Below are 26015 nucleotides of genomic sequence, written 5' to 3' on the forward strand. Positions count from 1 at the left end.
TTTCAAATGACTCATCTACAGTGTTCCTCAAAACTTTATACCCTGTTTATAACTGGAAACCTCATCTCACCTCTCACTCACTGTGTTGCATACTATCCTCGTTCAAGACTTTCGTTATCTCTCATCTGGAGTATTACATTACTCTTAAAATTTTCCCTACCTCCAGTCTTGCCCATATTAAATTCATGTTTTACATATTCCCCAGAGTAGTTTGGTTGAAATGTAAATTAGACTGTATTGTTTATCTGCCTTATTTCTTTTCATGGATTCCCCAAACCCATAGTAGTGGTTTACAGTTGTGCTTCTCAGTTCCCAACAGGTTGCACAGGACTCCACTGGGGCTACATTATGGCAAAGTATAAAGTAGATGAAGCTCCAGCCCCTTGTCCCCTCCCCACAATCTCCATGAAACGCAGCAGTTTCTTTTATCTATTTTACACATTGAGCTGCTTTAATTGCTAATGTGGAAAAAGATTTCTGATGATTAAATAATTTTATAACTACTAATCTTCAGGTAAAGTCTAAGCTCCTTAACCTTTTTAGGGAGCTTTCCATCCTCTTCTTCAGCCAGCTCCTACCACAAACTTGATATTCTGGTTACATGAAACTACTTGTATATAGTTCCACTGTGCCTTTACTTATGTTGCCCATCTGCATGTAATATTCTCCCTTTTCTTTCTCACCTGGTTAACTGCTGCTCTTCACTTGAGACTCATTTCAGTTGTCATTATCTCCAGAAAGCCTTTTCTGACCACTGTCCTCCCAAGTAGGTCTGGTTAGGTGTCGTCGTTAGTACTCAACAGACTCTGTGCTTATCACTTTATTGCATCTTTTTGAATTATATTTTCATTGTTTGTATTTAATTTACTAAAGTATGAGTTCTTTGAGTACAGGAACTATGTTTTAAAGTTATCTTCATATACTTTTGATATTTACTATAGAGCCCGACATGTGGTAGACACAAATATTTGTGCAGTGAGTTGATAATTATCTATATCTTTCTGGTGCATCTTGTAGTGGATATATAACTTAATAGTAAAAGTACTTATTTTATCCCTATGTGAAAATTTGCTCTCTTCTGCATGTGTTTATTGGTCATAATGTATACAAACACTTGTTTAAATGTGCATTTAAAAAGAAAGACAAGAACATTTTATTCAGCTTTTATTGGGAACTAGAACTTAAGTTTAATAACTGTTCTGTATTTTGTACAACTCTGAAATGTGCTTTTCCATGTAATCTCATGCCAGTGTTGACCCATGTGGATTAAAAATAGCCCTATTTTAATCTATGACCAAATTAGGAATTAGAATATCTATCCAGTGGGAATTTGTAAATTATTGTAGTTTGTGGCATGACAGGTTTATATAAATAATTGGAGTGCTTCCCGCTGCATGTTTTAAGTTGAAATCTAGGTTCAAATAGATAAATGTAATGATACAAGTACTAAAGATTGCCAGTTGGAAAATTTATTGTGATTCTTGAGCATTTTATATTTTCCTTGATACATTAAATTGTTTATATATTTTAGAAGGGATCATCAAAACTGACATGATTAAAAGAAAATTTTATTCCATTAATCTAAAACGCCCATATTCCTTCAATTCAAATTTGTTGTGTATTTAAAATACCAGGAACTAATTATTCTAAGTTTTTGTTTGTAGTAGTATATTTGTTTTAAACACATTCTGTTAAATTAGATTTTAATAAAAACTTTTAATAGCTAGAGTGAAGTCATTCCAGAATTTTATTTAAAAAAAAATTCTTAGCATGTTGTTTATATGTCATATCTAATTATTAATGAAGTTTTGTGTTTCTCATTGTTTTTCAAGAACTTGAATGTGAAATAAGCAGTGTTTTAATGCTTTAGTGATTTAAAATTATAAACTTTTTTTTTGTACAGATAAAGACACAATAAATAAAATTAGAGATTTACGCATGAAAGCTGAAGATTATGAAGTAGTGAAGGTGATTGGTAGAGGCGCATTTGGAGAAGTTCAGTTGGTAGGTTATTATAGTGATATTAAAATGATAACTTTTTTAAATCAAAAGAATTCTACTTGTGTGTTTTACATATTATTTGAGAATGTATTGTTTTTATATGCACTTTATAACTTGCTTTAAATTGCTCTAGACTTGCTTGTTTAAGAGAGAAAAAGCCTAGGGTCAAATTCACCAATAGTGTGAAGTGTTTTTCCTCAAACACCCATGAGTAGGCAAAAGGTCTCAGAAGTATCAAAAGGGAAATCTTTACTCCTAATAGTAGACTATCTAAAATGCTGTAGAGGCAGGTAAGTTTTATAAACAAAAAGCAGCATACGTAGCAAGGTGAAAGGGAAGTATGCTATAATATGGAGAATAATGATTTTTTTCTAGCATTTCTTATTTCTGCTAAATAAGGCATTACATTATTTAATCGGGGTAATTCAGCAGAAGAGAAGAAATAAAAATAGTTCAAATAGTAATGTTAAACTGTTTAACAAGGTGTTAAAATCATTTAATCAATTGTTCAGTGAAACAGTGAGCTTTAAATGTTAACAACGTTTTTTAAAATTTATTTTCCATTTCCAATGTTAAAGGTAAGACATAAATCCACCAGGAAAGTGTATGCTATGAAGCTTCTCAGCAAATTTGAGATGATTAAGAGATCTGATTCTGCTTTTTTCTGGGAAGAACGGGATATCATGGCTTTTGCTAACAGCCCTTGGGTTGTTCAGGTATAACTTTGCTACTGTTTTATTTTTGCTGTACTAGTTGATAACTGAACATATCTGAGAAGCTTAGTTTGTTTTATAGAACAGTAATAGAGAGTTCATTGGCAATTACAAAATTGTCTAATACTTATTATTTTTAAAATCATAAAATTTAATTTTATTGAATCATCTCTAGGAGAAAAGTAAGACCAAAGCAAAATAATTACATATCTATAGAACTTAAATATAAAAAACTTAAGATTGACTTTAGGATTTTTCAGTGGAATGAAAAAGAGACTAGAAGTCTGTAGTTATAGATTTTGGTGTTGACAGCCACAGGCCTATCTCTGTAGCTGGGTTACAGCCTTTGCTGTTCCTTGTTAGCTGTGTGACTCTGGGCAAGTTATTAACCTCCCTGAGTTCCTGTGACTATAATTCCCTCTAGAAAAGAGTAACACACACAGACACACAGACGCACACACACACATACACAAACACACTGGGCTAGACCATTTTTGAGTTTCTAACATACATTGTGTGATTTATTTATTTACGTCTATAATGAAGACTGTCTTCAATAAGCATGCTAGTAATAGGACCCAAAGGATGTGGAGTGAAGAGAGGATATGGAAAATGTTTAAGATTTATATAATAAAGACACTTTTTAAAAAGAAGTAGGATATAATTGGAACTTGTAGGGTTAAATTTACAACTTCATTACTCACAGCTTTATTTCTCTTGATACAATGTCTATGAATAGAATAAATTACCACCAAATAAACAATGTTTCTTTAATTAGAGGACCCAAATGATAAGGTGCATGATAATCATGAGATGTCACTTGTTTTTTTTTTCCTTCTCCCAAATATATATTTGTAATTTAAATAACTAAATCTGTAACTAAAATCATTTTTAACACTATTGAAAACATGAAACATGAAGAGGAAGATTTTAAGGCGTAAACACCTAGGCAAAATGAGGCATCTTTTACCTGCTTATTTTAATTTTTAAAAATTTTTTTAATGTTTTATTACACACCATACAATCCATCCAAAATGTATAATCATTGGCTTTTGTTATAATCACAGTTTTGCATTCATCACTACAATCAATTTGAGAACATTTTCATTGCTTAAAAAAGAAAAAATCTCTTAACCCTTATACCCCTCTATTATTGGCATTTAGCATTGGTATGGTACCTTACTACAACTGATGAAAGAATATGAATATTACATCATTACTGTTAACTATAGTCCATAGTTTGCATTAGTTGTATTTTTTCCCATATACCATTGTATTAACACCTTGTAATAATGACATACATTTGTTCTAGTTCATGGAAAAACATTCTTATATTTGTGCTATTAACCCCAGTCATCATTCACAACAGAGTTCAATGTGTTATACAGTCCCATGTTTTATCCTCCAGCTTTCCTTCTAGTGACATACTGTTCCTAAACTTCCCCTTTAAACCACAGTCACACCCATAATTCAGCACTGTTAATTACACTCCCAATAATGTACTACCATCACTTAGTGCTTATTTTCTTTCATTTCTAATCTTTTCATAATTACTTTAAAAGTTCTTTTGGAAATTGGCTCTTCTTTTAACTTCAGCCCTGGTATTTTTGCCAATTTCATATTAATGGACTTTCTTCTTCCTACTTCTATTCTAAGTATTGCTTGCTGCTCCTCGTCCTGAGTGCTATCATGTATAGCATCTAGTGCACTGTTTTCTATTTTGCTAGTATTTTTAACAACTTTGAAAGGTAGTTAATTCCTCTTAGATATACCCTCAATTTATAGATTAATCCATGCTTTTATTCATTAGACATTTATTAAGTACTTCCTAACTGCTAGGCATGCAGTTACTGTCAGAACAGCAGGCACAAAAGTCAAATAAAGTGTAGTCTTTTATACTCTTCTGTAGAAGAGAGGATTATAGTCATAAGAACTTGCTCAAAGTCACAAAGCTAATAAGGAACAGCTGAGGTTGTAACCAGTTTATCAAAGAATTCTTGAGAATTATGGTGTCGATATAAATTTAACAGTAAACCCCACTAATGCATAAATTAAATTAGAACTACAATATTTCTTTGACGATTTGTATGTTTTTTATTGCAATTATCAGACTTTTTAAAATTCTTGGTAAGAGAAATTCATAGTGTAGAAACATACAATGAAAAAATGTCTCTAGCTAACTCCCCAGAAATGACTACAGTTTATATAGTTCCTTTTTTGAAAAAAAATAGTATTTAAACTACCATCTGTTTTTTTAAAATAGTGCTTATAACTGTTCTGTAACTTGATTATTTCAGTGACATCTTATATCACATTGATACTTTTGTCAATTTTAAAATTAAACACATTTGCTTACTCCTAATGAATTTATCTTTTTTTTTTTTTTTTTTTGTATTTGTATAGCTTTTTTATGCATTCCAAGATGATCGTTATCTCTACATGGTGATGGAATACATGCCTGGTGGAGATCTTGTAAACTTAATGAGCAACTATGATGTGCCTGAAAAATGGGCACGATTTTATACTGCAGAAGTGGTTCTTGCATTGGATGCAATCCATTCCATGGGTTTTATTCATAGGTAAAAATAAAAATGTTTTAAATTTACTCATTGGTTTAAAGGAGAAGCTAAAAAGTACTTAAAAGTTTTCTGATTAGCATGCTGCACTCAAAATCCTCTCATCCTCCTCCTTTGTGCCATGAGTGGCATTTCAGAACTTGAAACTTTGAAATTCATCGTTTTAACATTTGAGTTTCATGCTTATATAAATGAATCAAACTTTATTTTTTAAAAAAATGAGAATATATATGTTTTCCTCTGAGGCATTAACATAAAAAGTAGTTTTTTTGATATTCAGTTTATAGATGTGGTTAGAGAGAGGATAAATAACAGATTGAATGTGGCCATATCTAGATTGAATGAAGATACTTGGCCTAATATAAATGTATTGTAGAATTTTCATTAGTGTCTGATCTGTTTCAGAAATATTCTGTTGTTTTTTTTTCCACCCTCAGAGATGTGAAGCCTGATAACATGTTGCTGGATAAATCTGGACATTTGAAGTTAGCAGATTTTGGTACTTGTATGAAGATGAATAAGGTTAATTGATTAGATATTAATTTGGTTTTTGTTAATTCAAGATAAATGCTTCTGTAGAAAATGCTGTAAGAATTTACTTACCATATCGGGACTTGTACCGAATTGACATGAGCTGTCTTATTTGTTGAACTGGATACCATGGTTTCAATGTTGTATTAGTAACTTGTTAGTGATTTAGTTTTTCCTCTCTATTTAGGGTAAATGTGGATTGCTAGATTTATTAATTCCTTTGTAACAACTCTATAATATACACTACTGGTAACTGAAAATGGAATTAGCTAAAATGTCACGAAATACTTGTGTCAGTGTTAAAACTAGACTTTCATAAAACCTAGTTTCAGTACTGTGTATATTTTCTAGTGTTTTACAAAGCCTTCTGTTAACACTTAAAAGATATTACTGCTTGTTTTAGGAATCATCTTAAAAGATATCCATCCTCACTTTGTTATTTTAAATAAGCTATATACATATCTGAAGAAACAAGTATGTGAAACATTTTATATTCTTTGGAAGTTATAAAGGAACAGTAGCTAAATAGCTATATTTATTATTTTAAAAAGAAATTTATTGATTAGAAGAAAATGCTACATGGAAACTTCTGTGTGAACATTGTATTATAATTCTGTTGCGTTAAAGCTGACTAGAATACATAACAAGTATATAGATTTCTTTATTTGGGGGGTGTTAAAATTCATATCAAATAAATATTTAACACTGTTATGCCCTTTCCCATACACATGCCTTCCCGTTTTATATTCGTACAGTCAACTCTCATGTTTTCTTTGCAGTTTCAAACATAGTTAAATCAAGAAGCTGTTCTAGTAAAAAAATAAAAAGGTGAAATCATCATTTGTATTGTCATAAAATGCCTCATCCTGCCAGCCCCTCAATAAGTTTGCATTGGCCTATATACTTGTTCTTTGCACTTAAGATGAGATTATTATATTGGTATAACTGGGAAGATAGTAAATGGTGGCAATGTATCTTTCTAGTGAGTTGTTACAAAATCCATATATATATACCTACTTATGTTGTGTATGTGTATACATTATGAATCTATTGTATATGTAGTGTATATATGATTAAGCTATTTATCAGTTTTTATCAAGTTTGCGTTAGGTTTTGATATGGTATTTGATAGCCCAAAGATTTAGAATTCTACAATGTAGATTAAGAAGAAAGTCATTTTAAATAATTAAGAGTTTATATCCATATCCTAATCCAAAATTTGACCTGCCACTCTTTAGGAAGGTATGGTACGATGTGATACAGCAGTTGGAACACCTGATTATATTTCCCCTGAAGTATTAAAATCCCAAGGTGGTGATGGTTATTATGGACGAGAATGTGACTGGTGGTCGGTTGGGGTATTTTTATATGAAATGCTTGTAGGTGAGTAAAGGAGAATTTTATGTACCTCTAATATAGTTGCTTACACCCAAACTCACCACTTGGCTTTTTCTAATATTACAGTATTGATTACATTAAGTAATGTTGATTTTGTTTGTAGGAAAGAAACATGATCCAAACCTTCTTTATGTGTGTTTTTAAAAGCTCCTTAGATGCTTAGAACAACTTTGCCATATGTTATTTCTTTTTATATATTAAATGTATGTTTTTAGCTTAACACATGATAACTTTGACTGTTTTCCCTTGAAACATTTTTGTTTTCAATGTAGAAAAATATTTTATTTGCTTTTGTTTTCCCTATCAATTTTTCAGGTGATACGCCTTTTTATGCAGATTCTCTGGTTGGGACTTACAGTAAAATTATGAACCATAAAAATTCACTTACCTTCCCTGATGATAATGACATATCAAAAGAAGCAAAAAATCTTATTTGTGCTTTCCTTACTGACAGGTAAATGACCTAAAAATTGGACTTATTTCCATTGCCTTAAGGAAATTATATTTTTGAACTGTTAGAATAGAAATGCCACTGTTCTCAAAGTCATTCATGACGACAGTGAAGCCTAATATAATCTTATGGTTTTCTGGATGGCTTTTCTGAATCTCAACTCACTTGCCTTCACTGAGAAGTTGGGATAATAATATATCCTTGGCTGATGACTACACCATATGATTTTTTTTCTTTTGTTAAATTCTTAACTTGATTAATTATAAAAACAATAGTATATTTTATCAAGTCTAGGACTTCTTAATACATAATAATACCTCTGAGATCAGCATCTTGTAATCAACAGTATATATTAGTTTAATTCAGAATGTTTTTTTCTGTTTTAGTGGTACAAAAATGATGATGCATCTGCCAACTAATTCTATTTTAGATTCTGTTATATATAGTATATGTTTGTTGAAATAAAGTAAATAGTACAAAGCTATAAAATAGAATATATTTCCCAACTACTTTCTTCTAGAGGTAGGCATTGGTATGATATCTTTCAGATCAACAAGCATTTTTATAAATGACTGTGCATGTATGTGTTTCAAAAACAAAAATGGCATAATATTACATATATTCTTGTGATTTACTTTTCTCATTTAAAAAAGTGAACCAGATGACTTATGATAGATTGTATTTAATATTTATAATTGTATATTGTTTATTTAAATAGTAGGAAAACCATGTACTTTTAAAATATGCTTTTAGTGGAGATTCATTATAAGAATTAATTTATATTCCTTCAGTATGTTCTCTATACCCTGAAAGGTATAGTTTTTCAAAGTTTTTACATTTTCATATAAAGAATTGTACTGTGCTTGTGTGATAGGTGCTATGGACATAGAAGTGAGCAAGATCTAGTCACTGTTCTCAAATACCACATAGTCCTTTGGGGAAAATAGGTGAATCAGGCATTTATATTACAGAGATAACTATCATGTGATAAGTACTGGATGCCAGAGGGTCATGGAGAGTTACCTAATCTGGCTTGAAAGAGACAGGGAAGGCTTCTCAGAGGAGGTGTCACATTAGATTTAAAGCAATCTGTCTTTTAACTTGTGAAAAATTTTGGAATTTATGGTATTCCCATTGTTTATAAGCACTCTACTAGAGAACATAGGTACGGAATTTCTCTTTCCAATTCAGTTAAAGATATATTGTTTAGAGCTTTATCTCCATGCTCACCAAAAAAGAGGCCAGGGATGAATAATTTGTCCAGTAAGCTCTGGATTTTGTAGTAATGTCAAGAATTAGTTGTCATTGGTTTTTTCATTGGTCAGAAATATTTTGTAGATTTTAAAATGGAGGTTTTGGTAGCGTCTTGTGTAATGGAAAGTTGTTGGTTGTAAAACAAACAAAAAAATGCATTTTAATTTATTCGTGTGCTAATGAAGCAAGCAAGTGATTCATCTGGATTTTGTCAATGAAAAAGTCACAGAGAATCAACAAATCTCTGTTTTCTGTATTCTTTCTTTAGTGTTCTTTTAAAAGATATTTAATGTTCTCATTCTTCTTATTTTATACTTAAGCTGAAAATTAGGCTGATAATATAATTTCTAGGTGACATAGAAATGTATTTATCATCCTGCACTGCTTTAGCATTTGCCTAAAAATAAATCTGGGCAAGTTATAATTAGATCTTATATGATTAATTACTTTTCTTCTTCCCTCTGTACTCAGAGAAGTGAGATTAGGGCGAAATGGTGTAGAAGAAATCAAACGACATCTTTTCTTCAAAAATGATCAGTGGGCTTGGGAAACACTCCGAGACAGTAAGTTATTTTTTCTTGAATTTCAGTAAATTTGAAAGTAGTTGTTGTACATAGTCAGTTGAAACTGCTTTTCTAAATATATATGTATATTTGATGAAAATCAATATAGTACACAAATGCTATGTGGACATTGTCCTAGGCTATTTAAAGACAGAATATTTGATAATATTGGGGAATCATACTACTTATCTTTTATGTCACACTCAAGATATACCAAGATGAAATATTATATAAATGTAATGGATTTGGGCCCAGAATTCATAATTTGATATTTTTTCTTTGTAAAATTAATCTTCATTTTAGGCTTTAATATATCATTATGGAGGAAGTCAGTAAATAAGTGGTAATGACATTAAAATATGTTTTCTTATGGAAAGAAAAGTTATTCTTTGCTTTTTATTTAAACCTGAAATAAAAGGAGGTTCTATTATTAATAATATTAATAAATTTCAAACTTCAATTTGGTGTTCTACTTATGAAGATAAAGGAAATTAGATATACTTGATTCCATTTGGTTTTTGCAGCTTGCAATTCATGAATAAAAATATGTGGTATGCAAGAAGTTAATTTTCAGTCAGTTTTGAACATTGCCCTAGTTTGAAAAATTAAAATTATAAGATGATTCACAGAAAACCTTGTTTAACATAGCTGAATCAGTATAATGGCACCAAAGATTCCTATCATGTTCATGGATTTAAGAGGCCAAGAATTTATCTTTTCTCTTCTGAAGTCTCAGGAATTCTTTTCTCTTTTGACTTATCAGAAAAAAAAGGATAGTGTATGCTAGTCCCTAGCTTTCTACCAAGCAACAACAGTGACCAGTAATAATGGAAAGGAATTTAGTTACATACTTTTAGGAACAGTTATAAACTAAGAGTTTGTCTTAGGGACTGCCTATCTAGTTGAGACAATGAAGAATAGTTCCTTCAGAGGTAAAACTCTTGTTAATTTTGATGAAATAGATCATGTAGGTTTGCCAATGTTAGTGAAGTATCCTAGTTGTCAAATATTTAGAAAGAAAAAGTTGATTGCCTTCGAGTATAGTACATACATTGTACTAAGCTATAAAATTGACTGAGAAGGGGAAAGGGAAAATAAGAAATGCCCCTGGAAATGAAGAAGTTTCATCACTACGAAGAATATCATTGAATGACCAGCTATCTGGAGTGGCTATAGGAGCAACTTGAACATAAAGAGAATTATAACTATAGAGTAACCACACCACCACTCTAAAATTTAGGAATGATGCATATTTCCCTCTATGTATCAGAAGACTGATGTTAATTAGAAGATGAATTAATTATTTAACAAATATTTGTTGAGCACTTATTATATGCTGAGCTTTATTCTATTCCAGGCACTGGGAAAACAGCAGTGATCAATCCATCAAAAATTCTTCCCCTTGTGGATCATATTCTCCTGGAATTGGAGAGTCCAAATTAATGGAATTTTATTGTATTGTTGTACCTCCTTATTATAGCTGCTTATATTTATGAAAAAAAAAAGTGAATTTCTCCATTGATTTCAAATGAACTTTATATTTAAAGAATTTCTGTGATTATCTTATATAATTATTTGTAGTATTATTTCTATAATTTTTTACATCAACATTGCCTAACATGGTTTTATGAAAGTGTAGCTAGATTCAGCATGCATATAAATATTTGCATAGCTTTCCCCAAACCCAGTAGCTCCTGTTTTTTGGTTATTGAAAAAAAGAAAAAAATTAAAGTCTGTAAAACTTATTGTTCTCTTCTTCCATTTCCCTCTTCCTACCCTTCTTCCCCTCCCACCTCTAAAATACCAAGAATACTTTTATTCTGAACTGGCCCCCCTGACCTGCTAAGTTTTAAAAAATTATATAACAGTTATAATTCTTCTAAAAAATTTTGAGTCTCCAGTTTTCTTTGACAAAATTCCTTACTTTTTACAAATAATGGTTCTTTTGATAATTTGATCACTTAAATGTCTCTACATTACAATGGCAAATTAATCTTCAAAATCTGTTCCTCGATGGTGTGGGAGTAGGTTACAAAATAGCTTGATTTGGGGCAGAATTTTCATGAGCTTCTGATCTTGTTCCTTTCATTTAGAAGCTCAGAGTATTAAGAATGTATAATTACTTTTCCCCCTTATTTGAAATAGAATTGAAGAAGTGACAGGAATGAGATTAAAGGTAAAACTTGCCACAGGTCACATTGCTAGCAAATGACAATATCAGGATTCAAATTTAAAGTGCCGTTTAAAGATTTCCTCTAATTCAGTGGCATACACACTAGAAAATTGACACTTATTGGCAGTTACATCTTGGGGAAAAGAAAATGGTAACATTTATTATGTATAACAGCACATTATTAATAATACTAGGTTAAATTTAGTATGTGGTAACTTGCAAAGTACTTGGCTTTCAGCATTTATTTGGGATAAGATATAGCCATTATTTAATCAACATATAGCTGATAAATAATACAATATGCTGATAGTGGTAATACTTCTGTCAGCTCAAGAGGTTTTCAGGTTAGTTAAAAACAAACAAAACTCATCTCCATATGTGTGTGTAAACTAGTCTAGGTTCAATGGATTAATTTATATTCTCATGGAAAAGGTTATCAATGTAGACATCAGTGTGGGTTTCATAGGCCTAGCAAGTTGCATGGTTCTTTAAGTTAGGAGTTCAGGCTTTATCAGCATTAAAATGGATTCTTTTTTTGGAGTAAACTTTTTTAAAATTGTAAAATACACAGAACATATTTTGCCATTAGAGACATTTAGTACTTTAAGAATGTTGTGCAACCATCACCAACATTTTCATCACTCCTCTTTACCTCTTCCCTCCTAACCCTGGTAACCACTAATCTGCTGTGCCTCGAGATGGATTTGCCTATTCTGGATATTTCATATAAATGGAGTCAAACAAAATGCGGCCTTTTGTGTTTGGTTTATTTCATTTAGCATAATGTTTTCAAGCTCATCCATGTCATGGTATGTGTCAGTACTTCACTCCTTTTCATGACTGAATAATATTCCATTGTATGGATATACTACATATTGTTTATCCATTCATCTGCTGTTGGACCTGTTGCTTCCATCTATTGGCTGTTGTAAATAAAGCTGCTATGAACTTTGATGTACAAATATCTGTTCATGTCTCTGCTTTCACTTCTTTTGGGTATATACCAAGAAATAGAATTGCCAGGTCTTATGGTAATTCTGTGTTCAACTTTCTGAGGAAACTGTGCCCATTTTCTTAAACAGCCTCATTGAGATATAGTTCACATACCATACAATCCACCCATTTAAAGTGACTTGGCACATTTTTAAATTGGGTGGTCTTTGTGTTGAGTTGTACGAGTTCTGTTTATAGTCTGGATACTAAACCCTTATGAGATATGTGATCTGCTAATATATTTTCCTGCTTGTTGGGTGGGCTTTTCACTTTGTTGTTAGTGTCTTTTGCATAAAGTCTTTTTATTGTTTTATTTTGTTGCTTCTACTTTTTTGGTATCATATCTAAGAATCCCTTGCCAAAATCATGGTTGTGAAGATTTACACCTAAGTTTTCCTCTAGGAGTTATGGTTTAGTTCTTATATTTAGGACTTTGATCCACTTTGATTTTTCCATATGGTATAAGGTCTGTCTTCATTCTGTTGCATGCAGATATCCAGTTGTCCCATCACCATTTGTTGAAGAAACTGTTCTTTCCCCATTAAATGGTCTTGGCACCCTTGTCAAAAATCAGTTGACCACAGATATATTTCATTTCTGGATTCCTGATTCTATTCCATTGATCTGTATGTCTATTCTTATGCTTTATGTTTTGATTACTGTAGCTTTGTAGCAAGTTTTGTAATTGGGCATTGTGAGTTCTCCAACTTTGTCCTTTTTCAATATCATTTGTCTATTTGAGGTGCTTCACAATTCCATATGAATTTGAGAATCAGCTTTTCCATTTCTGCAAAAAAGGGTGCTGGGATTTTAGTAAGGAATACATTGAATCTGTAGATTGCTTTGAAAATAGTTAAATCCCCCTATCAATGAATGCAGGATGTCTTTCCATTTATTTAGATCTTTAATTTCTTTCTGTCAGCATGGTGTATTACATTGATTTTTTCCCATATTGAATCACTCCTGCATTTCTGAAATAAATCCCACTTGGTCAGGGTATATAATCTTTTTAATATACTGCTGGGTTTGCTAGTATTTTGTTGAGAATTTTTCTTTTTACTTTTTAAAAATATTTTTATTTACAAACACTCTACAAGGTGTTTGTTACAAAACACCACCCCCATCCCCCGGTAACCTCCAATCTACTTTCTTTCTCTATAAATTCTCTTTCTACATCTCTCATATAAGCAACATCATACACTATTTGTCTTTATGTGCCTTGCTTATTTCACTCGTCATAGTGTTTTTTAGGCATCAAGTCTTTGAACTTCATTCCTTCTTATAGTTGAATAATATTCCATTGGGTGGAGGTACCACATTTTGTTTATCCATTGATCTGTTGAAGGACACTTGGGTTGTTTCCACCTTTTGGCTATTGCAGATAATGCTTCCATCAACATTGTTGCACAAGAATCTGTTTGAGACCCTGTTTTCTCTTTCTTTGGGTAAATACCTAGGAGCGAGATTTTTGTTGAGAATTTTTGCCTATGTACATAAAGGATATTGTTTGTAATTTTCTTTGCCTGTGGTATTAACTGCATTTGGTTTCAAGTAATACTGGCCTCATAGAATGAGTTAGGAAGTGTTCCTTCCTCTTCTATTTTGAAGAAGTTGACAAGGGTTGGTAACAAGGATTTGGTAGAATTCACCACAGAAGCCATCTGGTCCTTAACTTTTGTTTTTGGAGATATTTAATTACTGATTCAATCTCTTTCCTTGTTATGGACCGATTGAGATTTCTGTTTCTTCTTGAATCAGTTTTGGTATTTGTGTTTCTAGGAATTTATCCATTTCAGTATCTAGGTTATCTCATTTGCTGGTGTACAAATATTCATAGTGTTCTCTTAAAATCCGTTTTGTTTCTATAAGATCAGTAATAACATTCTCATTTTCATCTCTGATTTTGGTTATTTATGTCTTCTCTTTTTTTACTTGGTTAGGCTAGCAGAAGGTTTCTCAATTTTGTGGATCTGTTCCAAGAACCAACTCTTGGTTTTGTTGATTTTCACTATTGTTTTTTGTTCTCTATTTTGTTTGTCTCTTCTCTAATCTCTACTTTTTCTGTCCTTCTGGGTTTAATTTCCTCTTCTTTTCCTGGTTCCTTAAGGTATAAAGTTAGGTTATTGATTTGCGGTCTTTCTTTTTCTTTTAAATGTAGGCATTTACTGTTACAAAATTTCCTCTGTGCACTGTCTTTGCTGCATCCTGTAAATTTTGGTATGTTTTTATTTTCATTCATCTCAAAATATTTTTTAATCTCCCTTGTGATTTTTCCTTTAACCCATTGGTTATTGTCTTAGTTTGCCTGGTTCCTATGACAAATACCACACAGTGGGTTGACTTAAACAATGGGAATTTATTGGTTTATAGTTTTGAGGCAACAGGAAGTCCAAAATCAAGATAGGGATGAGACTTGCTTTTCTGTCACATGGTAATGGTCCTCTTCTTGCTGTTCTGGGTTCCCTCTGACTTCCTGTTTCTGTTTATGGCCTTTTCTGACCTTGGCTTCCATTTGCTCCTGTTTATGAGGCCTCCAGTAATCTGGATTTAAGGCCCACTTTGCTTCAGTTGGCCACACCTTAATTAAGAATAACATCTTCCAAAGGTCCTATTTACAAGGGTTTATACACACAGGAGTATGGGTTAAGATTAAGAACATGTCTGAATTGGAGTACATAATTCAGTGTACCACAGTTGTTTAAGACACTGTTCCTTTATTTCCACATATTTGAGAATTTCCCAGTTTTCCTCCTGCTACTGATTTGTAGTTTCATTCCAATATGATTGGAGAAGAAACTTCATATCGTCTATCATGGAGAATGTTCCATATGTACTTGGAGATTGTATATTCTGCCTGTTGTTGGATGGAGTGTTCTGTATATGTCTGTTAAATCTAGTTGCTTTATAGTGTTATTGAAGTCCTCTGTTTCCTTATTGATATTCTACCTAAATGTTCTATCCATTATGGAAAGTGGTATATTGAAGTGTCCAACTGTTATTGTATAACTACTTATCCCTTGTATTCTGTAAGTTTTTGTTTCATATATTTTGGGTGTGTTTACATTTATAATTGATACATCTTCTTGATGGATTGACCCTTTTATCGATGTGTAAGGTCCTTCTTTGTCTCTTGTAACTTTTGACTGCTTAGTTTGATATTTGTATAGCCACCCAGCTCTCTTTTCCATGAAATATCTTTCTGCATTCTTTCCCTTTCAACCTGTTTGTTGGGTTCTTTATTTCTTCTTGTGACTTTGAGTTACCGTTTAGTGCCTTTTCATTTCAGTCGGAAGGACTCCTGTTAGCATTTTTTAAATGCAATTTTATTGAGATATATTCACATACCATATAATCCATCCAAAGAATACAATCAGTAGCTCACAGTTTCATCATACAGTTGTTCATTCATCACCATAATAAATTTTAGAACATTTTTATTACTCTGAAATAATGAAAAAATAAAAATAAAAAAGAACACCCAAAACATCTCATACCCCTTATCCCCCTCCCCCATTATTTATAAATATTTTTGGCTTTATATTATTATTCATCTGCCCATACACTGGATAAAGGGAGTGTGACTGACAGTCACGCGGTCACACAAGAAAAGCTGTATAACTGTACAGTCATCATCAATAAGTCCGCTGGCTTACAGTTCAACAGATTCAGATATTTCCTTCTAGCTATTCTAATACACTAGAAACTAAAAAGGAATATCTATATAATGTATAAGAATAACCTCCAGAATGTCCTGTCAACTCTATTTGAAATCTCTTAGCCACTGAAACTTTATTTTGTTTCATTTCTTTTCCTTCTTTTGGTCAAGAAGGCATTCTCAGTCCCACAATCCAAGGCCAGGCTCATCCCTAGGAGTCATGTCCCTTGTTGCCATGGAGACCTAAACCTCTAGGAGTCATGTCCCATATAGTGGGGAGGGTAGTGAGTTTATTTGCAGAGTTGGCTGAGAGAGAGAGGCCATATCTGAGCAACAAAAGAGGTTTTCTGGGGGTGACTCTTAGCTATAATTATAAGTAGGCTTAGCTTTTCCTTTGCAGGAATAAGTTTCATAAGGGCAAGTCCCAGATCGAGGGCTTGACTTATTAAATTGGGAGCCCCTAAGGCTTGCAAGAATATCATCAATTCTCCAGGTGGGGAAATTAAATATTTCCACATTTCCCCCCAGTCCCTCAAGGGTACTTTACAGATTTTTTTTAAATTTTATTTTCTGTCCAAAATAATCTGGAATGTATCGGGTATTACATTAACCTGTATAGAATTACAGAATCTCATTCCCTATTCTAGGTTTCATGTATTTATGCTGTTTAAATAAACTGACCCTACAAGTTAAATTAGTGTGCTACAGAAAATGTAAATTCTGCACCAAATAAACATCTCTTAAATAACAGTTAAAACTCAGGAATAGATGTAATTGCTATAAGAGCTTACAATCTAGGAACCTTTACAAGAAGCGTTATTGAACATTCTGTACTTCTGCGTCGTCAACTGCCCAATCTCTGCCCACGTTCAATCCCCTGATAACCTTTCCCATTAGCATTTTTTGTAAGGTGGAGCAACGAACTCTCAGTTTTTCTTTCTTTGAGAATGCCTTAATTTCTCCTTCATTTTTGAAGCATAGTTTTGTCAAATACAGAATTCTTGGTTGACAGTTTTTTTTGTTTAGAACTTTAAATATGTCATCCCACTACCTTCTGGCCTTTATGAATTCTGATGAGAAATCTGTTGTTAATCTTACTATCTTTTGAAATGAAAAGATGATTCTAAATCTTGCTGCTTTCAGGATTCTCTCTGTCTTTCAAAAGTTTGATTATGCATCTCAAGCCTTATCCTACTTGGAATTTATTGAGATTCTTGAATATGTACATTATGTCTTTCATCAAATTTGGGATATTTTTGAGCATTATTTCTTTATATATTATTTCTACCCCTTTGCTCTCTCCTCTCTGTCTTGGACTCCCGTAATGTATAAATTGGTACACTTGATGGTGGCCCCCAAATCCCTTAGGTTCTGTTAATTTTTCTTCATTCTTTTTTCTTTCTCTTCCTCAGAATGGATCATTTCAGTTGACTTATCTGTAAGTTGTCTGATTCTTTTTCTAACTGTTGAATCCCTCTAATGATTTTTTTTCAGCTATTTAATATTTCAGCCTCAGAATTTTTATTTTGTTCCCATTTAAAATTCCTGTCTCTTTTTTGATATTTTCTGTTGCCCTACTGGTTTCTTTTAGTTTTTTGGTCCATGGTTTCCTTTTGTTCCAGTCTATTTAAAGTCTTTGTCTCTGGACTTCCTCAGGGATCTTTTCCATCCATTTCTTTTTTCCTTTGAGTTCGCCATACTTTCCTGTTTTCTTTGCCCTTATAATTTCTTTTGCTTCATAATTTTTTGTTTAAAACTGGATATTTTGAATAGTATAATGTTGTAACCCTGGAAATCAAATTTCCCCTCTCCCTAGAGCTTTTTTTTGTTTATTGTAGGCTATAACCAGTAGCACCCCTTTCCCATTTTGACAACCAAAAATGTACCAAGATATTGCTGAATATCTCTGGGGTGTGGTAAGGGGCAGTGCTGCAAAATTGCCACCAGTTGAGTAAAGTTCATGAAAAGACCATGATTGACTTACGTACTTTGCAAGGGGAAATAAACTTTTCTTTTTTTCCATTTTACATATTAAGCAGTTATTATTAGGAATTATTGTCAGTAAGTTATTATTAGAGGCCAAAATTGTTCTGCCAGGCAGTTCTCTTGGCTATTAAGGAAGGTGAATGGGAGAAAAGCTCTTTTCTTACTCTGTTGCCACTGTTAGTATATACTAAAGTTTCAGTGGGCTACATATTTTGTTCTGGTTCCAAATTCATCAAATAGGTCAGTGTGTACAAACTTGCACAACAATAGTTGTTTCTTGCCTGAAATACTAAGATGATTTAAAAGAAAAATGATTCCTTTAGATAAGAGGTTAAGACCATGAAACCAAGGCAGTTTTGTTTGTTTGTTCATCTTCATCTTTTCTCCAAAAGTTTATGAGATGGTTGTATCCAAAGTAATTACCTGGTGTTATTACTATTTAGTATTTGATAGTAATAATTCAGTGATGTTTTATTATGCTGCTTTATCTTAAACTAAAAACTCGCTTCTCCTAAACTTCATTTTTAAACATAGTATATTCAACCTCTAAAAAAAGATGTTAGTGATACTGCTTCCATATGTATTATTTTATAATACTCAGTGTATAGGTCCATGTTTTGTATCCCTGACCTCTTTTCCTAAGGTAGCCATTTCATAAATACCTCTTTGAATTGTTCCTTAATAATTTGGATCAGAAGATAGCTATTTTGAAAATATAATTCACAATCCTTTGGTTCATGTGACTTAATCTTATGAAGATATTAAGAGGGGGGATATTGATTGTCTAGATTCAGATGAGAAGAAATATTTCAGTACCGATTTATTAATTATATCCGGGACTATTGAGAAGTAACCTTGATTTCTCATTTGCTATAGAGTAGGTTAGCAAAAAAATACCATCTTTGAAACAAACCAGCTTTTTTGAGTATACTTTGTTATGGTTTAGTTTCTGAAGTCATTTTTTAGTTGTAAATGCTTTTGAGTGTTTTATACTATGGTATATTCTAAATTAGACTTTAATACATTGCCTTGTAATATTGAAATTATACTTGATGTGTAGATTATAATTATAGCTGTCTTTGAAGGCTACTTGTTTCATAGAATTAAATAATGAGTAATCCTAGTAAAGTGCTTAGTATAATAGGATTTGAGTCATTTGGAATTTGTGGGTCTCAAATTATTGGTAGAAGGAAACCATCAGTAGTTGAATGGATTTTTTTGCTTCACTTTATTTCCATGTCAAATTTGAAATGAACAGTTTGTTGTGTTCCTGTTTTTAGCTGTAGCACCAGTTGTACCTGATTTAAGTAGTGACATTGATACAAGTAACTTTGATGACTTGGAAGAAGATAAGGGAGATGAAGAAACATTTCCTATTCCTAAAGCTTTTGTTGGCAATCAGCTACCTTTTGTAGGATTTACATATTATAGCAATCGTAGGTAAGTAACCTAAATAGTGATTTTAGTTATAGGTGCTGATTTTGTTGTATTCATGTTATTCTCTTAGGGATATCTAAGTAACACTTCCTGGGTGTTTTGAATTTACTTACTGAATTATTTTCCAAAAACAAGTACTTCTAATCAGATTATACTCTATTAAAGTGGTAATTAATATTGATTTACTTGGAGTAACTGTTGCATTTGAGGTTATTATAACTAACCTTATTTTAAACCAAAGGCTTTTCTCATTTTAGTTAAAACTCTTTTATAAGAGATAATTCAGGTCGAATTTAGAAAATAAGTCAGTAATTTAGACCTGCTTTGTGAAATTTCTCCAATAATCCACCTAAGACAATACTGAATACTTTTTCTTGCCTGACCAACAAGGTAGGTTGCACTCAGTTTTTGACCGTTAGAAATAACCTAATATTTTGACCCTTTTTTTTCCCGATACCCCATGAGTGTCTAATATTTTAGATATTTCATATTGAAATGCAAGCACACATTCAGACATGCAGAAGCTTCAGGATAGTTTTTGCTGAAGCATCCTTTCATTTTTGTATTAATTTTATCAATCACTGGTTTGGTTTCTCACACACTCAAGATGTGACATATTGTTGACGTAAATAATTCCCAGTGTTCTGGATTTTCTGTAGTAGAGTCCAGAAACAAATTACTTTATTTACCTATATCTATACAAAAAAAGTAATCTGGAATTAGATAAGCACCTATGTGTATTATTTATACTACATTGTCATGCGCTTAATTATGTTTTATGGTTTTTCCTTGCATTCATATGTTGCATGTCCCAAATTTATTTCTGTGTTCCTTAAAGGTAGAAATGATAGTTTTAAGTTTCACCCTTTATTGAGTAATATAATACTGTTCAGAAAGTGCTTGTTGAGTGAATGCGTGAAGGTGTAGTTACTCTTAATAAAGAAAGAATCAGCAAATCTGTGCATGATAGTCAGTCCTAAAGTCCTTTTTGGCAGAAAGAAAAATTGAGTAAATACTCGGCAAATTGATCAGCCTTATCATACTATGTAAGTATAATATTGTATAAACTTTTATGAAAAAGCAAACTTCTGAAATTCTTACTTCTGAAATCAAAACATACTTTAATTTACCAAGGACAGAAATCTTTATTGCTAAGGTATAGCTTAATTAAACTTTAGTTTTTTAATAGCCATAAATGTTAATATTAACTCCCCTTTCATAAAGAGTAGATTCTGTTTAGAAGCAACAACGTAATATACAAAAGGACCTTGAAAGAAGAAGACAAAAAAAAAAGACAAGGGAAAGAATTTAATGTATATGTACAAGTAACATCCTTACATTTCCCCTCCTGCATTTGGAGAATCTTACTGGTTGTGTAGAAGGCTAAATAGCAACTACAATTATATAGCATATTAAACTTAGAAGATATCTGCTATCTAATTTAGATTCCACTGATATTGCTATATGCTTTTATTTACATTACCTAATGCAGAATATTACACTGAGTTTCTGGGACACTTAATAGTCAGTGGAATTCAATTATACAACATCTTGAATTTGTCATTTGTTACTTAGGACCTTTCAGCTACATATCTGCTGCATAGTTCCTATTAATGTCTCCTGATTATTTAAATTTCCAGTTGATCTGAATAATTTTCCATGGGAAACATAGGTAGTCACATGTTTCTGTTTTGGGTAAACCACCATTATATATGTTTTATGGTATTTAAAGGACCCTTGAAAATGTATTAATCAAGGTTCTCCAGAGAAACCTAACTGACAGGAGATATATGTATGTGTTTCTATGTATGTAAGGTAATGAGATTTATTATAGGAATTGGCTCCTGCAACCATGAGGATTGGCAAGTCCAAATCTGTAGGACAGGCTGCAAGTTGGGAACTCAGATGAAGGTTTCAGTGAATTCCCCCAGGAAAAGCTACCTGGCTGAAGTAGAGATGGAAATTCTCCCTTCTGACTGCTGAAATCTTCAGTTCTCCCTTTAAGGCCTTCAACTGATTGGATGAGACTTCTCTCATTGTTGAAGGCAGTCTCCTTTGTTGATTGTAGGTGTAACCAGCCATAGATGCAGTCATCTGACTAATGATTTAAATCCCCAAAATACCCTCATGGTGACAATCAGGCCAGTTCTTACTTGACACAACTGGACACAATAACCTAGCCATGTTGACACATGAACTTAACTATCACAATCATCTTCTGTTATTTACTGTTAGTTAAAATCTAGTGTGTTAACAACTGTCCTGAACAGCTGTGAGTTATGCTATAACTAGTATCTTTTTGAGAGAGTTTAACTGGTTAACCGAGTTGGTGTGGCAGTAATTGTGGTGATGACAGAAGTAGTAATAGTGGTAGTTGTAGCAATGGTGGTAGCAACAGCAGCAGCAGCAGCATCCTACCTTTACATAACTTGATAGCCTAAAAATTTATTTTATATACATGATCTATTTAGATCTGTTTGATAATCTCATAAAACATCTAGAGACCTCTAAAGCTCCATAATTCCTTGCATTTATACATAATTCTAACTTTACACTGAATTTAAAGGACTCTGCAAGGTTTGGAGTACCAAAAGATTAACACGACAACACCAGGTCTTTGGTTCTGTTATTTCAACCACTTAGGCAAAAATTCTTAACTTTTTGACCCAGAAAGTCAGTACCACACTTTGATGAAGGTCAATATGAGAGGGTGGGGAGGTTGTGCACATGTCTGTAGAGGTCAACAATTCCTTGTCTCCAATTTCTAAACCCAAAAAGCTCTGAAAACTGAAAACATTTTAGTGATTTTTTTGGTGGCAAAAGCTTCCATTATCTTGCTTTCATGGCCAGAAACCTGACCTGAGCTAACATGAGGCTATTTATAGTTTTTATTTATCCTAATTGGTGTGAATATTCACATTTTACAGCAGGAGTATTAATAAGTATGATTAAAGGGTATTGTTTAAGAACCAACTGGGAATTTTATTTAATACCCAACTTATGTATCATTTCTGTGTTATATTTCTAGAGAATTGTGGGCTTGTACTTAATTTTTTAAAAACAGGGCCCAAACAAAACTGAATATAAAATAGGCAGGTGGTATTTGTTGTTTGTCATTCGATATTAAAAGGGTTTTTTTGTTAAAAAAAATTTTTTTTCTCCCAGATATTTATCTTCAACAAATCCTAATGATAACAGGACGAGCTCCAATGTGGATAAAAGCTTGGTAGGTGTTTTTCTTATTGTTCTTTTTTCTTTTTTTTAATTTGTTTATAGGTAATACATTTGTTTCTGTGATATGGAATAAACATACATGTTTTTTATGAATGTGTAGTTAGTGAATTTAGAATTTTATGACACTTTTTACCTATTGTCTCCTCTCTAGTCTGATTTCTTGCCTGAATATCAAACGGTAGAATATATGTGGACACAGTAATCTTCATATACACAAATTGACAGTAGTAGTCTATTTAGTCTTTGGCATTAAGAATATATGATGAATCATTGTTCCAGGAAGGATATTTACAGGAAAGCAGATGGCACTTCAAAAGGCTTAACTGATGAGAATTTAATGAAGGGGCTATTAACAGGGCTAAAAGCAGGATTGAGGGACCCAACAAAGGGGACTAAAATACCTGGGGATTGATTAACAATAATGAGAAGCCATTGCCCCTAGGCTAAAGGAGCAAGGAGAGAAAATCTTGCCACCACAGCTCACAGAAAGCCTGGAGTCATGGAAGAGAAGTTGTGATTATAGAACACGGACACTGGCAGAACCACAGTAAGGCAAGAAGGGTTTTGGGAGAAAAGAGACCTCATTTCTTCCACCTTCTGATTTCCTGCTGGTGTTTCCCATGGGCTGAGACCACCCTTAAAATCGTAGGGCAAAGAATCTCAGAAAATGCAATCTGTAGATTTCAAGAAGGTCTGAGAAAGGATCCCCACGACTGGAAGGAAGAAGGGGCAAATGGAGAATAAAGAATACAGTCAGCATCATCTAATTTGTCTTCTGAAAAGTAAATTACTATAGAAAGTAAATATTAGACGTTTGAGTCATCTCTGTTCATACAGTTCACATTCATGAGACAGAGGTTTAAAAAAGTCATATTTGAGAAGGTCCTTTTGCAGGGCTTTTCTGAAAAATACCAGGAGCAATTATCTGTACCTCCTTATTGCTTTGTTTACATTCTTGGTGTACTGTATGACCTACATTTTTTTATTTTATTTTATTTTGAAATAAATTCAAACTTACAGGAACAGTTGCAAAAACAATACAAACCCCATACACAGAACTCCAGCATACCCTGACCCCCCTCCCCCGATACCCCAATCCACCAACTTTAACATCCTGTCACACCACCATTTCTTTCTTTCCCTCCCTCCCTCCCTCCATATCTATTATCCATCATCTATTGCTCTATCTTCTGAACATATGAGAGCAGGCTGCACAGATCCTTGAGCAAACAATATAATTCACATACACATTTTCCATGAACAAGAACATTCTTTTATGCATTCCCATTAAGCACAGCTAAGAAGTTCAAGAAATTCAACATTGATACAAAGCTTACATTCTACATTTCCTTTTTTTTTTCTTCCTTATGTCCCAACTGTGTCCCTTTGAGCCTCCTCTCCTCCATCCTCAGATCCCATCCAAGACCTTGGCTTTTAATTGTCATTATCGATTTAGACTGTCTTTTTTTTTTTTTTTCACTTGTGGAAACATATATACAGCCGAAATCTTCCCATTCTGACCCCTCCCTAGCAGTCCATTAGTGGGATTAATCACATTTAGAATGTTTCAATGCTATCACCTTCCCACCATCCATTACTAGAAATTTCCCTTCACCTCAAACAGAAACCCTACTCTCATTTCTTAACTCCCCATTGCCCCTTCCCCCACTTCTCATAACCCGTGCTCCACTTTTCATCTCTATGGTCATATTCTCTGATACTTTCTTTGTGTTTACCGTAGGGCTTAAATTTAACCTCTTAAGTCTATATCAATCTTGTTTTTCTTTGATACTGACTTAACTTCAGTAGGACACATAAACTATGTTCCTTTACTCCTCCATTCCCCCACCTTTATGTAGTTCTTGTCAAAAATTACGTATTTTACATTGAGTCCAAAACCACTGATTTATCATTACAGTTTATGTACTTTAGATCCTGTAGGAAGTAAATAGTGGAGTTACAAATCAAAAATACAGTAGTATTGGTATTTATATTTACTATGTGATCTTTACCCTTCTCTTCTCTAAAGGTCTCTAGACCTTTACCTTTACTCTTCTCTTCCCCTTCTAGGACACCAATGAGTCTTAAATTTGGATGTTTTATTTTATCTATCATATCCCTGAGATCTATTTATATTTTTTTCCCCATTCTTTCTTTTGTTCTTTCATTTTCCATTCTGTGGTCCTCGAGGACTCTGAGTCGTTGTTCAACTTCCTCTAATCCAGTGTCTTTTTAATTTGGCCAACAGTTTCTTTTATTTCCATAAGGTCTTCTTTTTTTTTTTTTTATTTACTCTTGCAGTTTCTTCTTTGTGCTCTTCTAGGGTCTTCTTTATGTCCTTTATATCCTGTGCCATGCTCTTCTTCATGTCCTTTATATCCTGTACCATACTCTCATTGTTTGACTTTAGCTTTTTGATTAATTGTGCCAAGTACTGTGTCTCTTCTGATCTTTTGATTTGGGTGTTTGGGTTTGGGTTCTCCATATCATCTGGTTTTGTCATATACTTTAAGATTTTCTGTTGTTTTTGGCCTCTTGGCATTTGCTTTACTTGATAGGGTTCTTTCAGGGTCTATAAAATACCAATCTCTAATTTTTTAGATCTACAACTTGGTGGCGTACACTTTCTCTAACTAACCAGCAGATGGCGTCCACGAGTCACCTATTCCCCTCAAGTCAGTTCTCCCCAACTTTGTCTTTGTGATCTTTTCTGGAAATCTTGTATTTCTTCATGTGGTTTCAGTCAATTGTTTAGTGTCCCTTCCTTTCAGCCTGCTCAGTTCCCTGTAGCGTTTCTTATAGGACTGATCTACTGGTGATGAAGTCCCTCAGCTTTTGATTATCCGGGAATGTTTTCATCTCCCCCTCATTTTTACCCTCCAGGTGTTTGTGAATTTTCTAAGTCTCTGATGGTTATTGACTTCTATTTATATTCCATTGTGGTCAGAGAATGTGCTTTGAATATATTCAATTTTTTTTTCAATTTATTGAGGCTTGTGGTGTGTAAGGGTCTGATTCTTGTGGGATTCAATTGGTGCACCAAGTTTGGG

At 32.9% G+C, this 26015-nt stretch overlaps 1 protein-coding gene across 3 annotated transcripts in view; it reads left to right on the plus strand.

Moving 5' to 3' along the window:
* Positions 1-26015, plus strand: part of ROCK1 (Rho associated coiled-coil containing protein kinase 1) — a 198963-nt gene that overhangs the window by 80177 nt on the left and 92771 nt on the right. For all 3 annotated transcript variants that reach the window (XM_037805501.1, XM_037805502.1, XM_037805503.1), the window contains exons 3-11: positions 1904-2004; positions 2580-2717; positions 5118-5293; positions 5728-5812; positions 7060-7204; positions 7535-7673; positions 9396-9487; positions 19575-19734; positions 22897-22957. In XM_037805501.1, the coding sequence (XP_037661429.1) occupies positions 1904-2004; positions 2580-2717; positions 5118-5293; positions 5728-5812; positions 7060-7204; positions 7535-7673; positions 9396-9487; positions 19575-19734; positions 22897-22957 (1097 nt within the window). The remainder of the gene's footprint in view (positions 1-1903; positions 2005-2579; positions 2718-5117; positions 5294-5727; positions 5813-7059; positions 7205-7534; positions 7674-9395; positions 9488-19574; positions 19735-22896; positions 22958-26015) is intronic.

The sequence above is a fragment of the Choloepus didactylus genome, chromosome 16 (assembly GCF_015220235.1).
Source record: "Choloepus didactylus isolate mChoDid1 chromosome 16, mChoDid1.pri, whole genome shotgun sequence".
Classification (NCBI taxonomy): domain Eukaryota; kingdom Metazoa; phylum Chordata; class Mammalia; order Pilosa; family Megalonychidae; genus Choloepus; species Choloepus didactylus.